Source organism: Danio aesculapii, chromosome 2 (genome assembly GCF_903798145.1).
Source record: "Danio aesculapii chromosome 2, fDanAes4.1, whole genome shotgun sequence".
Classification (NCBI taxonomy): Eukaryota; Metazoa; Chordata; class Actinopteri; order Cypriniformes; family Danionidae; genus Danio; species Danio aesculapii.
This window is the reverse complement of record NC_079436.1, coordinates 12,344,222-12,360,129: the sequence shown is the minus strand read 5'-3', so window position 1 is coordinate 12,360,129 and position 15,908 is coordinate 12,344,222. Positions and strand designations below refer to the sequence as shown.

General features: G+C 35.7%; 1 protein-coding gene across 2 annotated transcripts in view; it reads left to right on the top strand.

The window, feature by feature from the left end:
• The window catches only part of evi5a (ecotropic viral integration site 5a), a 49,449-nt gene extending 33,756 nt beyond the window's left edge, over nt 1–15,693 (top strand). For both annotated transcript variants that reach the window (XM_056473020.1, XM_056473012.1), the window contains exon 16: nt 15,302–15,693. In XM_056473020.1, coding sequence (XP_056328995.1) covers nt 15,302–15,379 — 78 coding nt within the window. In that variant the 3' untranslated portion in view covers nt 15,380–15,693. The remainder of the gene's footprint in view (nt 1–15,301) is intronic.
• Nucleotides 15,694–15,908: the final 215 nt, after the last annotated feature.

Here is a 15,908-nt window from a genome sequence, read left to right as displayed (position 1 = left end):
TCCGAGGTGTTCAAAAGAGTCATGAACACCTTCATTAGTTGTATCAGCTGTTTTTGAATGGGGTTGGAGCAAAACTGTGCAGAGCTGCGGCCCTCTAGGAATTGAGTTTGAGACCTATGCTTTAAACCCTTATTTTAATGCATTAAAAACGGAAGTGTTTACATTGGGGTCAGTTTGACCTGGCGAGTCATAACTTTTAAAATAAAATTCACAATGTTTCTTATGAACAGGGTTTAAACGGTCATGGAAAAACCTGGAAAAGTCATGGAATTTTGACATGGCATTTTCTAGGCCCGGAAAAGTTTTGGAAAGTCTAAAAAAAAAACCCACAAAGTTTTGGAAAAGTCATGGACATTAGTTTAACAAATATCTGTATACTTAAATATGAGTTAGTTGTCTTTACTTTTCTGTCCATAGCCAAAAACATGCTCTCACGTTATTAGTGCAGTGTAAGCATCATCTAAATACATTTTACATAGATATAAAGATTTGTTTAAACTAAATAGATTGTTGCATGTTTTATGATATGCTGTAATAACTTTGAACGTGCATTGTTTTTCTGATTATTAACTATGTATATGTAAACATTACATGAAACATTACACTCAAAAAATATATATTTTTTTTAACTTGTTCAAACTACTTAATTAAAATGAGCTGAAACAACACAATTCTTGAGATTTCATTGGAACAGCTTAATTTTTTTATGTTCATTCCACATAAATTAGTTTAAAGTGTTAAGTGAACACCATTTGTGTTGGGACAACATGAATAAATTTTGTGGAACCGTGCATATTTTACTGAACCCTGGATGAATAACTAGTATCATTGGTTGATTGTTCAGTTATTTCAAAGTTTTTCTTATCACCACAATCAAATAGTTATATTAATATGAGTTACATTTTCTGAATCTTTTATTTGTAATTTTATTATTTCAGTTTAACAGAAATGTCTGTAAAGTAAATGGAAAATAGCTGGCCAGACAAATAATTGCTAGTAAAAATCCTCTTTCTTTCTTTCTTTCTTTCTTTCTTTCTTTCTTTCTTTCTTTCTTTCTTTCTTTCTTTCTTTCTTTCTTTCTTTCTTTCTTTCTTTCTTTCTTTCTTTCTTTCTTTCTCCCAACTGTATACAGTCATAATAACATGTGTAAAGCCATATTCTACTGTATGTCCAGAACAAAACTAGCCCAAATGTGAAAATTGTTACTTGGATTTGTTTGTTTGATTGTTTGTTGGTTCGCACTCATATAGTAAAACAATCCCTATTTTGTTAGTGTTATACTGGCTCTTAATCCTTAAAATAACAGATTTTAAAATAAATTAAGGTAACACTTTATTTTGATGGTCCATTTCAGTATTAGTAGGCTGTCAGCTTAAAATCTGCTGATTCTGTTCCTTCAACAGACATTTAACTGACTATAAGAAACTTTGCAAGTACATGTCAACTTACACTAACCCTAACCCCAACCTAACAGTCTACTTATAATCTAATGAGAAGTAGTTGGCATGTAGATGCAATGTAGCTTAAATTCAACAAACAGACCATCAAAATAAAGTGTGACCTAAATGAAACCTAAATCTGCATTGTTGGTCACTTTCAACCAAAAATTAATGTAAGCTTAAAATTATTAGTAAAGCCATTAGAAAAGCCATAGGTGTCCTTTTTTACATTTTAAGTGTGAGAATGTGTTTATACAACAATAATACAATGTAAAAAATTATGTTTTTAATTTTTGATTTTTTTTGGGATGCACGGATCCATGAAAACAACTAAAAACACAGTAATTTGCAAATACTTTTACTTGATACATCCCCATTTTTATGTATTTTTTATTGATTAATCAGAGGAGTACAGAATTATACATAAAACAGTAAAAATTAATCATGTACATTAAGTATTTTTTAGCATTGTTTTAAGAGCTTTGGGATTACTCTGTATATAAGATAGGGAATCATAAAATGTTTTTAGTGCATCACCTTTTTTAACTAATCTATGTTTTATCATTTACATGGAGACATGTTTCTGTAATAATATAATTTGCAAATCATGCATTACAAAACCCTTTTTGAAAAAGTTACATTTAAAACATCTAAAATGTCGCATAAATAAACAATCAAAAACTTTTCATTTTTAATTAAAACTGCATGCACATACCCTCACAGTCAGGGGCGCCGCTAGGGGGAAGGAAACTTAGGACGATTCTAAGTCCCCATACATTTAGGGGGCCCCCAGAGACATTATCAAAGGCCCGCTCTGACTCCTACATGTAGGCACAGCATTTAGAGGTTTTTGCATCTGAAGTCTTCATATACAACTATTAAAATCAAAACTTAAAATCACAAATTAAAATCACTAAGCCAAAGGAAAATGAAGGAATGAATAAATGAATAAATTAAATAAATGAATATAAACTGGTTTTTACTGTAGGACATTTGTGCAGTTTGTTACTGTTTTTTAAAGTTGTATTGTAAAAATTACTGTATATTTTACAGTAAAGGTATACCATACTATAAATACATACACGACAAAATAAATGCTGCTGTAAATGTAAATACCGTAAGCTACTGTAGATTCTCTGGGAATCAGTGTAGCTAACTTTTACTTCCAAGCCTATGAAGAAGTTTGATTTGACGGTGTACAGAGTGAGAGTCTACTGTAGTTTTAATTGTGACTCATAAATTTGCCCTGATGTTTCCTCCTGTTCTCTATCTGGGGCGTGCAGTAACACTGTCGGTGGTTTGAGGTTTGGTGAGAAACTCTGCTCTCTGATAAACCTGCAGGTGTGAGTGAGTGAGTGCCCTCAACACCTCCTGCTCACAGACTGATTTTCTGTGGCAACCAATGCTGATTCAAATGCACTGATGCTCATCTCTCCTGATCTGGTTAGCTCCTGATAGCATTGTGTGCTGCTCATAAATGTTGTAACTCTTTGAAGAGGGACGTCTTGTGTTGGCTGGAAGTTTAGTGCTTTTTTTTTTTTTTTTGCATTTTGTGACTGCATTTTAAACTAGGAGTTGCATTTTTCATGTTTGGGCAACTTCCATTCAGAAGAACTGAAACAAATCATTTTAAAGTGTTAATTCACCCCAAAATGAACTCACCCTCATGTCGATCAAACAATGGAGGCCGTTATATCTGAACACAAATGAAGGTATTTTAGATGAACTCTGAGAGCTCCTGAGACATTCTGATAGCAGTGCTGAGGTGTTCAAAATCCTGAAAAGGAACCATAAACAAACATTCTATGAGACTTCATTAGATCAATTGTAAACATACGAAGCTCCAAGAACACTTTTGTGCCGAAATAACTGAAAAAAAGAGATTTTGTTCATCTTTGTCTTTGTTTTGAGTGCATTTAAAGTAATACAACATATTTGCCAGTAATGTCAGCAGATCAAAACGCAAGCCTCAAACTGGCTGTAATTAGATACAGTGAACAAATATGAGTGAACAAAATCATTTTTACTGATTTTTAGTACACAGAAGTGTTTTTAGAGCAACTGAAGTCCAATAGAATGTTTTAAATCACACTGAACTTACCTAAACTGAAGTTCCTCTCTGAAAACTGGACTGACACAGTTTCAATTTACTAGAACTTCTATGTTAAGCTGCTTTGACACAATCTACATTGTAAAAGTGCTATAGAAATAAATAAACAAGAATTGTTTTGATCTCTGGACCATTGCCAGAATGTCACGAGAGCTCTTGGATTTCATCAAAAGTTTATTAATTTGTGTGAACGAAGAGGATTGGAACAACATGAAGGTGAATGAGCAATTAATTACAGAATTTTTATTTTTGATTGAACGAACTCTTTTAAAAATTAGGCTATGCTACAATATATAAAAAAATTTTTTTTAGAAATAGAAGATATTTTGAAGAATGTTGAAAACCATTAATTTCCTTAGTATTTGTTTTTCCTAAACTGTAAAAAATCTGTAAATTATCAGTTTTCTGTATTTTGTGATCCATGTTATAAATTCTCATGTATTATAAATCCTCGTTTACTGTGTTTATGCTTTTGAATTGCATTACGTCAATTTTCATCTTTATTTCTATAGCGTTTTACAATGTCGATTGACCTTGATCTTTTTTCCAAAAACTTTTAACTTAAAACATTTAAAAAAAAAACTTTTATTAACATTTTTAATAGTTTAAAGGGATATATTGGGCAACGCAGTGGCGCAGTAGGTAGTGCTGTCGCCTCACAGCAAGAAGGTCGCTGGTTCGAGCCTCGGCTGGGTCAGTTGGCGTTTCTGTGTAGAGTTTGCATGTTCTCCCTGCGTTCGCGTGGGTTTCCTCCGGGTGCTCCGGTTTCCCCCACAGTCCAAAGACATGCGGTACAAGTGAATTGGGTAGGCTAAATTGTCCGTAGTGTATGAGTGTGAATGAGTGTGTGTGGATGTTTCCCAGAGATGGGTTGTGGCTGGAAGGGCATCCGCTGCATAAAACAAATGTTGGATAAGTTGGCAGTTCATTCCGCTGTGGCGACCCCAGATTGTTAAAGGGACTAAGCCGACAAGAAAATGAATGAATGAATGAAGTGATATATTGTCTGGGTTGGTGCTATATAATATGGTAGAAAAAACATCTAATAAACTGACAGTACATTTGCTGTCATTTTACAGACTTATTCCTCTATATATTATTACTTATTATATTATTTCAAACTACTAAAATGTCAATAAGTTAAGTTTATTGATAAACTAATTTCAAGAGGAGCATGTGCTTATGATTGATCACAGCTGGTCCTGCATCAGCTCATGATTGATTGACCAATCAGATGATTCCTAACTCACTATAAATAACCAGAGTTTCTTACATTAGTTATCTTTGCCTTGAAGAATCCCCCCTCCCACCCCCTTTCCCTTTATAGGGCGGCACGGTGGCCCAATGGTTAGCACTGTTGCCTCACAGCAAGAATGTCACTGTTTCAAATCCTTACAAGCCATTTGTCATCTCTGTGTGGAGTTTACATGTTCTCCCCGTGCTCACGTTGGTTTCCCCCAGGTTCTTTGGTTTCCTTCCACAGTCCAAAAAACATGAACCATAAGTGAATTGATCAATCTAAATTAGCACTATAGACGAGCTTTTAACCAGCAGTATTTCTATATAGCAATTTATAATCTGTCATTATCTCTAAATAAGGGGTGGGTTCTCGAGACCTACCTGAGCTCAAACTCCCCTCTCGTCCTGCAAACGGAAAGGAGCCCCGTGATTGAGAATCTCATGAGCTCAGGGCTCTGTCCCGGGGCAGCATGCCAAACTCGCTTCATAATTAATCATCAGCTAACTATGAACTCTTGAAAAGTCGGTGCCAATGGCATAGTGGGTAGTGCGTCGACACATGGCAGTCCGGTGTTCATGCTGACCCAAGTTAGGTTCCTGCCTGGAGGTCCTATCTTTCCATCTCTCTGCTCAATATGCTTTCCTGTCTATACTCTCTACTGTTCTATCAATTAAAGGTGACCCCCCTCCCCCCCACACACACCCAAAATAAGTTATAAAAATGTCAATAAAAGTCACTTTGTTAAACTGAAGTTGAATTTTGACCATTAAAAGTCAACAGAGCAGAAATTAAGCTCCCATAATGCAATTCACAACTGTAAATAAACAGAAAAAACACTTGAATCACAAAATATGTAAACTGTTAATTAACAAGTATTTTTTACAGTGCACAATAAATGTCAATGGTTGATGGTTTTTAGGAGTCTTCTAAATATCTTCTTTTGCCTAAGCAGAACAAAAAAATCAATCTGGTTTGGAACAGAATTATTATTTTAGGCCATTTACTATGACTTTTGACTCAACATACTCCAAATTTGCTGCTTATTGATAGTTACGGTAATATAGGTAGGTTAATGGGGCCGTTGACATGTCATGTCTAAAAGTGCATGGAAAGTGCGGGGTATGTGATTTTCTTCACCATTTTCAATGCTCTATTCACTTGTGCTCTCATGGTGGCTGTAGTTGCTAAAAGACCATCAACCGTTTTCTCAGAAGATAACAAACTGATTAAACATTGCTGCAGCTCTGATACAAGTTTAACTTATGGAGTTTGTCTGATTTACAGTATGTGTTTGTCTGAGGTAACTAGTGTACCGAAATGTGTATATTCCATGCATAGTATGAAGCTGATTGGTCAGTTCTGCGCTTGGGGTGTGCTTGCAGAATTCTGAAAAGTTGATATGTTTTCAACTGGGTGCATCTAGAAAACGTGAGCACGTCGTTCCTAATATGCATGCGCAAGCTGCATGTCTCCATTGGAAAGAGGAACTTGACTATGCAAAAATGGGAGTGACCCCTATAATAATGGATGGATTAGGATTCAGTGGATAATTCAACACAATCTCACGGCAATTCGTCACTTTTTCATTCAGTGGATAATTCAACACAATCTCGCGCCAATTCGTCACTTTTTGATTCAGTGGATAATTCAACACGATCTCACGCCAATTCGTCACTTTTTGATTCAGTGGATAATTCAACACGATCTCACGCCAATTCGTCACTTTTTGATTCAGTGGATAATTCAACACGATCTCACGCCAATTCGTCACTTTTTGATTCAGTGGATAATTCAACACAATTTCACGGCAATTCGTCACTTTTTCATTCAGTGGATAATTCAACACGATCTCACGCCAATTCGTCACTTTTTGATTCAGTGGATAATTCAACACAATTTCACGCCAATTCGTCACTTTTTCATTCAGTGGATAATTCAACACAATCTCATGACAATTCGTCACTTTTTGATTCAGTGGATAATTCAACACAATCTCATGACAATTCGTCACTTTTTGATTCAGTGGATAATTCATCACAATCTCACGGCAATTCATCACTTTTTCATTCAGTGGATACTTCAACACGATCTCACGCCAATACGTCACTTTTTGATTCAGTGGATAATTCAACGCAATCTCACTGCAATTCGTCACTTTTTGATTCAGTGGATAATTCAACAAGATCTCACGGCAATTCGTAACTTTTTCATTCAGTGGATAATTCAACACAATCTCACACCAATTCGTCACTTTTTGATTCGGTGGATAATTCAACACAATCTCAAAGCAATTCGTAACTTTTTCATTCAGTGGATAATTCAACACAATCTCACTGCAATTCGTAACTTTTTGATTCGGTGGATAATTCAACACAATCTCAAAGCAATTCGTAACTTTTTCATTCAGTGGATAATTCAACAATCTCACTGCAATTCATCAGTTTTTGATTCAGTGGATAATTCAACACAATCTCACTGCAATTCGTCACTTTTTCATTCAGTGGATAATTCAACACAATCTCAAAGCAATTCGTAACTTTTTCATTCAGTGGATAATTCAACAATCTCACTGCAATTCATCACTTTTTGATTCAGTGGATAATTCAACACGATCTCACTGCAATTCGTCACTTTTTCATTCAGTGGATAATTCAACACAATCTCACGGCAATTCGTAACTTTTTGCTTTAGTGGCTAATTTGTATGAATTTGTACGATCTCATTCATACAATTTAGTACAATTTACTCATCTTCCAATAATGGTTGGGTTTAGGGGCAGGGTTGGGTGCCACACCTCCTTTTTAAAATCATACATTTTCATACGATTCGTATGCCACTAAACTGACAAAACGTAAAATAGTTAAGTTTCCCTGTGAGATCAGGCTGGATAATTTGTATTCCTTTGTATGATTTCATTCATACATTTTAGAGCGATTTTCTGGTTCCCCAATGAGAGGAATGTTTAGGGCTGGGGTTTCTGGCCAAGCCTCCCTTTAAAAATGGTACATTTATATACAAATGAAATAGGATGAATTCATACCAATTAGCCACTTTTCTGATAACACACAAAATAGTTATGTTTCCTCATGAGACTGGGAGAATAATGACACTTCATAGCAGCCTGTTTACAGGTTAATAGAAGTCACTCCCATAATTCACACAAAGCATCATGGGGTGTAGGAAAAAGGTGGACAAGATGACTGTAAGAAAGGTTTCTTGTTAATTCTCACATGCGTGGTTTTGAATAGACAGATGTGTCTGGTTATAATCAATGTCGTCTTTTTTTAAAACCATGCGCCATCACTGATTGAGCTCTACTTGAGCTGTTCGTCTCAGATTCAGAAATAACATTTGTGGTCGTGAAAGCTTGTCAGTCTTGCGCAGTCAAGTACCAGACAAAGAGAACACTAGAAACCTCAAACCATTATCACGGCAACTTTACGCAGCTATTTCAATCACGTACTCCCTAAAGAGGCTCAGCCCAGAAAGCAGAAAAAGAAAAATAGACCTCGGAGTTGGAGAGTTTTTGACCTGTTGCTGCAGTTGAACTGTCTGTTGAAGTCTGCCTTTGGTTTCCTGTTGATGATGTGAGGAGGAGGAGGTTTGTCACGTTTACACTCTAGTGTGTGTTTGAGACAAGAGCTCACTTTTGCTCTTTACGTTGCCTATATGTTAGCGTCTATCGAAAGAGCTTAAAGGTGGTTTTTATGTCTTTTTGGACATGAAGGGGCAATATTTGGAAATATAAATACATTTTATATGTATTTTTAAATCAACGGATAATTATGAGTTAGCAAATAAATATATACAGTTAATTAACTAAAATCAAGATACTTCTTAATAGATCATGATGTCTTTTAAGTGGCAAATGCTCTATAGTATAGAACTATTATACAGTACATAAATAAAAACAAGCAATTACTGAACATAAATAACCAATTAACTTAAATAAATACATATAAGTAAAATAAAATATAAGTAAATAAAAAGTAATTCTCTAAACACCACAAAATGTAATTAATGATTTTAAACTCCAAAAAAAGCAGGGTTATTTCCACCTTGGGTGAAATATGGACTAAACCAACTGCTGGGTTAACTTTTAAAATTAAATTTATAGGACCAAATTTAACCCAATGTTTGGGTTTGTTCATATTTTACCCAATTTGCATTTAAATAAACCAGTGTTTCTTATATTGTATCAAATGAGTAGAATCTAAGACATTTACATTCATGAATCTACATTAATTTTCTTTTCTGCTTAACACCTTCATTAATCCAGGGTCGCCACAGTGAAATGAACCACCAACTTATCCAGCACATGGTTTACGCAGTGGCTACCCTTCCAGCTGCAACCCAGTACTGGGGAACACACACACACTCTCATTTACACACATACACTACGACCAATGTAGCTTACCTAATTCACCTATAGTGCATGCCTTTGGACTGAGCACCAGTAGGAAACCCACACGAACACGGGAAGAACATGCAAACTCCACTCAGAAATGCCAACTGACCCAGCTAAGGCTCGAACCAGCGACCTTCTTGCTGTGAGGCGATTGTACTACCCACTGCACCACCGTGATGCCCGGAAAATATAATACAGTTGTAAAATCTTTTCAACCCTTTAACTTGCACTTTAAGAAAAACTTTTTGAAAAAAAAAATTGGGTTCCTGACACCACTTGAAATTTCGAGTTTGGGAGATAATCTATGGACAAAAGGTCAAAGGTTTCAAATAAACTCACCGGCCACTTTTTTAGGGACACCTTACTAGTACCAGGTCGGACCCCCTTTTGCTTTCAAAACTGCTTTAATCCTTCATGGCAAAGATTCAACATGGTACTGGAAATATTCCTCAGAGATTTTGGTCCATATAACATGATAGCATCACACAGTTGCTGCAGATTTGTGGGCTGCACATCCATGATGCGAATATCCCATTCCACCACATCCCAAAGGTGCTCTATTGAATTGAGATCTGGTGAATGTGGGGCCCATTTGAGTACAGTGAACTCATTGTCGTGTTCAAAAAACCAGTCTGAGATGATTCGCACTTTATGATATGCGTTATCCTGCTGGAAGTAGCCATCAGAAGATGGGTACACTGTAAAGGGATGGACATGGTCAGCGACAATACTCAGGTAGGCTGTGTCGTTGACATGATGCTCAATTGGTACTAATGGACCCAAAGTGTGCAAAGAAAATATCCCCCACACCATTACACCTCCACCAGCCTGAACTGTTGATACAAGGCAGGTTGGATCAATGCTTTCATGTCGTTGATGCCAAATTCTGGCCCTACCATCCAAATGTCGCAGCAGAAATTGAGACTCATCAGACCAGGCAACGTTTTTCCAATATTCTGTTGTCCAGATTTGGTGAGCCTGTGTGAATTGTAGCCTCAGTTTCCTGTTCTTATCTGACAGTAGTGGCACCCGGTGTGGTCTTCTGCTGTTGTAGCCCATCTGCCTCAAGGTTGGATGTGTTGTGTGTTCAGAGATGCTCTTCTGCATACCTCGGTTGTAGCGAGTGGTTATTTGAGTTACTGCCTTTCTATCAGCTCGAACCAGTCACCAACAACCATGCTACGTTCAAAGTCACTTAAATCACCTTTCTTTCCCATTCTGATGCTTGGTTTGACCTGCAGCAGATCCTATTGACCATGTCTACATGCCTAAATGCATTGAGTTGCTGCCATGTGATTGGCTGATTAGAAATTTGCGTTAACGAGCAGTTGGACAGGTGTACCTAATAAAGTCGCCAGTAAGTGTATCTCGGGGCACACTTTATTTTCACACTTTAAGACTTTAAGCTCAATAAACTACCAGTTAGCTGCTTATTATTATATTATTAGTAGTTGGTAAGGTAGTAGTTGGGTTTAGGTATTAGGTAGGATCAAAAATGAATTTTTTTTTACATTAAAGGATGTAAAATAAGATCATACGTAATAATTACTAATAAATAGTTATTATTTTAACAATAGGCAGGTAATGAGCCAGTAGTAAATGCTGTGAATTGTTACTTAAACTAAAGTCTTAGCTATATCTCAAGTAAATAAATATATTAGTTAGCATAATTAGTACACAAATAAACCAAACATTTAGTTTGAAAGGCATTTTATGACATACTTAGATTTTAAAGTATAAATGTAGACACAGTGGGGTAAATAAGTATTCAACACGTCGTGTTTTTTCTGGGAAACATATTCTAAAGGAGCTGTTGATGTGGAATTGAACCAGGCTTTGGTAAAAAAATAAAATAAAATACAAGCATAAAAATATAACAAAACAAAACCAAACTAAAAAATAATGTTATGTGTAATAACAGTGAAATGACACACGGAGAAAGTACAGAACTACTGAAATGTGTTTAATACTTTATATAAAAGGCTTTTTAGTGATGCCAGCTAAAAGACGCCTCTCATATGAAGAATGAAGTCACATGAATTGCTCAGGTGTGATTTTTTTTCAGAGACTTAAACAGAGTGTAAAAATCTTGTGGGTTTCGTCTATCAAATCTGATTTATATTTTGTATTTTCAATTGGATTAAAGTCAGGTGATTGGCTGGGTAATTCTACAGCTTGATTTTCTTTCTCTGAAACCATTTGAGAGTTTCCTTGGCTGTATTTTGGATCATTGTCTTGTTGAAATCTTCATCCTCCTGCTAATGTAGATGTTGGATTGAAGCAGATAATATTAATTTACAGTGACGAAGGGAAGAGGGTTGCTACTGGAAGATTTCAGCTGCTGTCTGGGTTTTTACTGCCTTTTTACACCTCCCTTCCTTCATGTGTTCAATACTTTTTCACTGTCATTTCATTTTATGACACACAACTTAATTTGTAAACTAATTAATTTGTTTTCTTTACATACAGTTTTGCTAAATATCTAGTAAAATATGATTTACTGTCATCATAGCAAAGATTAAGTTTAGTAATGTGTTGACAAAATCTTTTCTCCGTTAAACAGAAATCGGGGAAAAAATAAATAGGGACAAAGGGGGGGGGGGGGGGGGGGGGGGGGGTGGGCGGGGGATGGGTTAATAATTCTGACTTCAATTTCTTTGGTTATCAGCAGCTGATGAAAATTTCATAATTTCAAAAGTCTACGGCACCTTTAGAAATATGTTTTCTAAGAAAAATGTTGACGTGTTGAAACTTTTTTCCCCACTGTAAATACAGCTAAGACGGATGAATACAGAAATTAATCACACCTCTTACTTCAGCCACACTATCAATCAATGGTAAGATAACAGATACAGAAACAAAAGAGGATACTAATGAGATTTTTTTAGCCTACGTGTTACTGTCACTTTTACTAGCAACAGTGCTTAATTTGTGGTTAATTCTGAATATCATTTATAAAAGTCTGCCTACTTGTTTATGCAACACTGTTGATTTCATTATGGTCTTGAAATAGCAAAATGATTCAAAACAAGTTTCAAAGTGCAAGTTCTGTAAAACATTATTAATAATTACAAAAAAACACTGTAAAAGTGATTACTTGTCTTTACTTAAAAAGTGAGTAAATCCATTGCAAGAAATATTTTGAGTAAATGACAATTACAAAAATAAAGTGAATTTAACAGTTCCAATTAACAACGGGCTTACTAGCACGCTATCATGAGGAAACAACTATTATTATTATTATTTGATATCATTCATTAATTTTCCTTCGGCTTAGTCCCTATTTTAGAGGTCGCCAGCCACAGCGGAATGAACCGGCAACTATTCCAGCATATGTTTTACGCAACGGATGCACTCCCAGTTGCAACCCAGTATTGGGAAACACCCATACACACTCATTTGCACACATGCACTCATCCACTACGGGAAAATTTAGTTTATTTAACTCACCTATAGCACATGTCTTTGGACTGTGGGGGAAAACTTAGCACCCGGAGGAAACACATGCAAACTCCACACAGAAATTCAAACTGGCCCTTCTGGGACTCAAACCAGCGACCTTCTTGCTGTGAGGCGACAGTGTTAACCACTGAGCCACCCTGTATGATATCATTTGTATAAAAATGTCAAATGAGACATGTCCCCAAACCTCACCCTCATCCGGGCACGAACAAATAAAACTAAAATGTACAAATGAAATCCTACTAATTAATATGAATTAGCCACTAAATTAAAAAATGACAAACTGCCTTGAGATTGCAACTCACTTTTTAAATTAAAGTAACTAATTACAGTATAACTCGTGTATTATATTATGTTACATTATGTACATTATATATTATATCGTGTTCAGTTTATAGGCATGACAACCAATCAATTGTGAAGTTGGGCTATGGCGGTGGCGCAGTGGGTAGCACAATCGCATTACAGCAAGAAGTTCACTGGTTCGAGACTCGGCTGGGTCAGTTGCCATTTCTGTGTGGAGTTTGCATGTTTTCCCCGTGTTCTTGTGGGTTTTCTCCGGGTGCTCCGGTTTCCCCCACAAGTCCAAAGACATGCGCTATTGGTGAAATGGGTACGCTAAAATTGTCTATAGTGTATGTGTGTTAATGAGTGTGTATGGATGTTTCTCAGTGATGAGTTGCAACTAGAAGGGCATCCGCTGCATAAAACATATGCTGGATAAATTGGTGGTTCATTCCGCGGTGGTGACCCCAGATTAATAAAGGGATTAAGCCGAAAAGAAAATGAAAAATGAATGAGGTTGGACCATTGCCAACTACAGAACTTTTTTAATTAACATCCATATTATGGACAAAAAATACAACAGAATTAAATACAAACTGAAACTGTAATCACTGTTACTCCAACATTCTTCAAAATACATTCTTTTATGTCCCACACGGAGAATGGATTACATATGTAAGTAACTTTGTACAGTTGAAGTCAGAATTAATAGCCCCACTGAATTATTAGCCCCCTGTTTATTTTTTCCCCCAATTTCTGTTTAGCGGAGAGAAGATTTTTTCAACACATTTCTAAACATAATAGTTTTAATAACTCATCTCTAATAACTGATTTATTTTATCTTTGCCATGATGACAGTAAATCATATTTGACTAGATATTTTTCAAGACACTTCTATACAGCTTAAAGTGACATTTGAAGGCTTAACTTGGTTAATTAGGTTAACTAGGCAGGTTAGGGTAATTAGGCAAGTTATTGTATAATGATGGTTTGTTCTGTAGACTATCGAAAAACAAATTACTGTAGCTTAAAGGGGCTAATAATATTGACCTTAAAATGTTTTTTTTTTATTAAAAACAGATTTTATTCTAGCCGAAATAAAACAAATAGGACTTTTTTCCAGAAGAAAAAATATTACCTTTATTTGCTCTGTTAAACATCATTTGGGAAATATTTAAAAAAGAAAAAATCAAAGAGGGGCTAATAATTTCTGACCTCAACTTTACAAAAATCAAGTACTTGTAGTTAGAGTTAACTACTATCAGACTGCAGTTATTCTTTATGGATTACACGATTAGAAATTATTTTAGCATCGGCAGTAATTTTTTCAACTCAAGTTATCTTTTTAATACATTTATGTATTTTTTCATAACAAACAAGCCAAATATATGTTTAAGATTTTTTTTGCATTTGCAATTGTTTATACTGTCTTTTTTAACTTCTAGTGTTTTTTTAGATTAAATATTTGATGTAGAAGTGAACTTTCTGTAGTATTATTAAGATTGCTGTTTTTAAAATGTACCTAATTTTGAAATGTTAAGATGATTTTTGTTTTATTTAGTGTTAAATTATACTTGTGACATCAAGTTAGGGTCATTTCAAAAAGTAATCTAAATGCAATCCATTACATTATTAAAATGTAGTTCGATTAGATTATCATAAATGTGTAATCTAAGAGATTATATTGCTGACTACAGATTTTGTCATGTATTTTATAATCAATAACTGAGCCAAATTCATAAGTAATCTACCCAGCTCTGTTTCTGAATAAATTATGAGACAAGTTTCATTATATCGCTATTAAAGGGACAGTTCACCCAAAACTGAAAATCCTGTCAGCATTTACTCACCCTTCACATTCAGTTAAACACAAAAGAAGATCATTTTGAAACCAGAACTATTGACTTTCACTTGCTTTTGCTACTATTGAAGTCAATGGTTACTGGTTTCCAACATTCTACAAAACATCTTCTTTTGTCTTCAACAGTAAATAAACTCATATTTAAGTTTGAAACCACTTGAGGGTGAGTAGGAAGTGAGTTAAGTTCATTTTTGGGTGAACTATTCCTTAAAAACATGACATGTTAAGGTAACACCTTTATTTTGATGGTCCATTTGAGTATTAGTAGACTGTCTGCTTAATATCTGCTGATACTGCTACTTCAACAGACATTTAACTGACTATCAGAAACTTTGCAAGTACATGTCAACTCACACTAACTCTAACCCCATCCTAACAGTCTACTTATAATCTAATGAGAATTAGTTGGCATGTAGATGCAATGGAACTTAAATTCAACAAACAGACCATCAAAATAAAGTGTGACCAATATTAATATTGATCTCCTTCTTCACAGATTCAGACTTTCTCCAAGTGCGCTCCGTCATCTTGTCAACCCTCCACATCCGCCTCTCTGGAGCACAAGGACACCTAAAAATTGCCCTTGCGCCCTGCCGTCCCGTCACTCTGGCTCCAATCGCACACTGAGCTCGACCCACATGCTGCAGCATCCACTGATTCACACTCGAACACACTGCAACACATCGAGTGTCATGAGCACACACACACACTGTCAGTTTTGACACTTCAATGTGACAAGATTTTCTCTTTCTTAGATCTTAGATTCTTAAAATGTCAAGTACTCTGCAAAGAGCAACTGCTGTTATTTATGGACTGTCAGCCACGATTATTGTACTCCTGGAAGCTGAAGATGCAGCTGACTGAACAACAGAGATCACAGCAGAATGAGTGTGTGTTTGAGTGTTTTCTTCACCGCTGTTTTAAACAGGTTCATTTGGTTTAAGTCACAGATTTAGTAGACAGCAAATTGCAAATTATAATATAATACAGGGGACGACACAGTGGCTCAGTGGTTAGCACTATTGCCTCACTGCAAGAAGGTTGCTGGTTTGAGTCCCGGCTGGGTCAGTTGGGATTTCTGTGCTGAGTTTGCATGTTCTCCC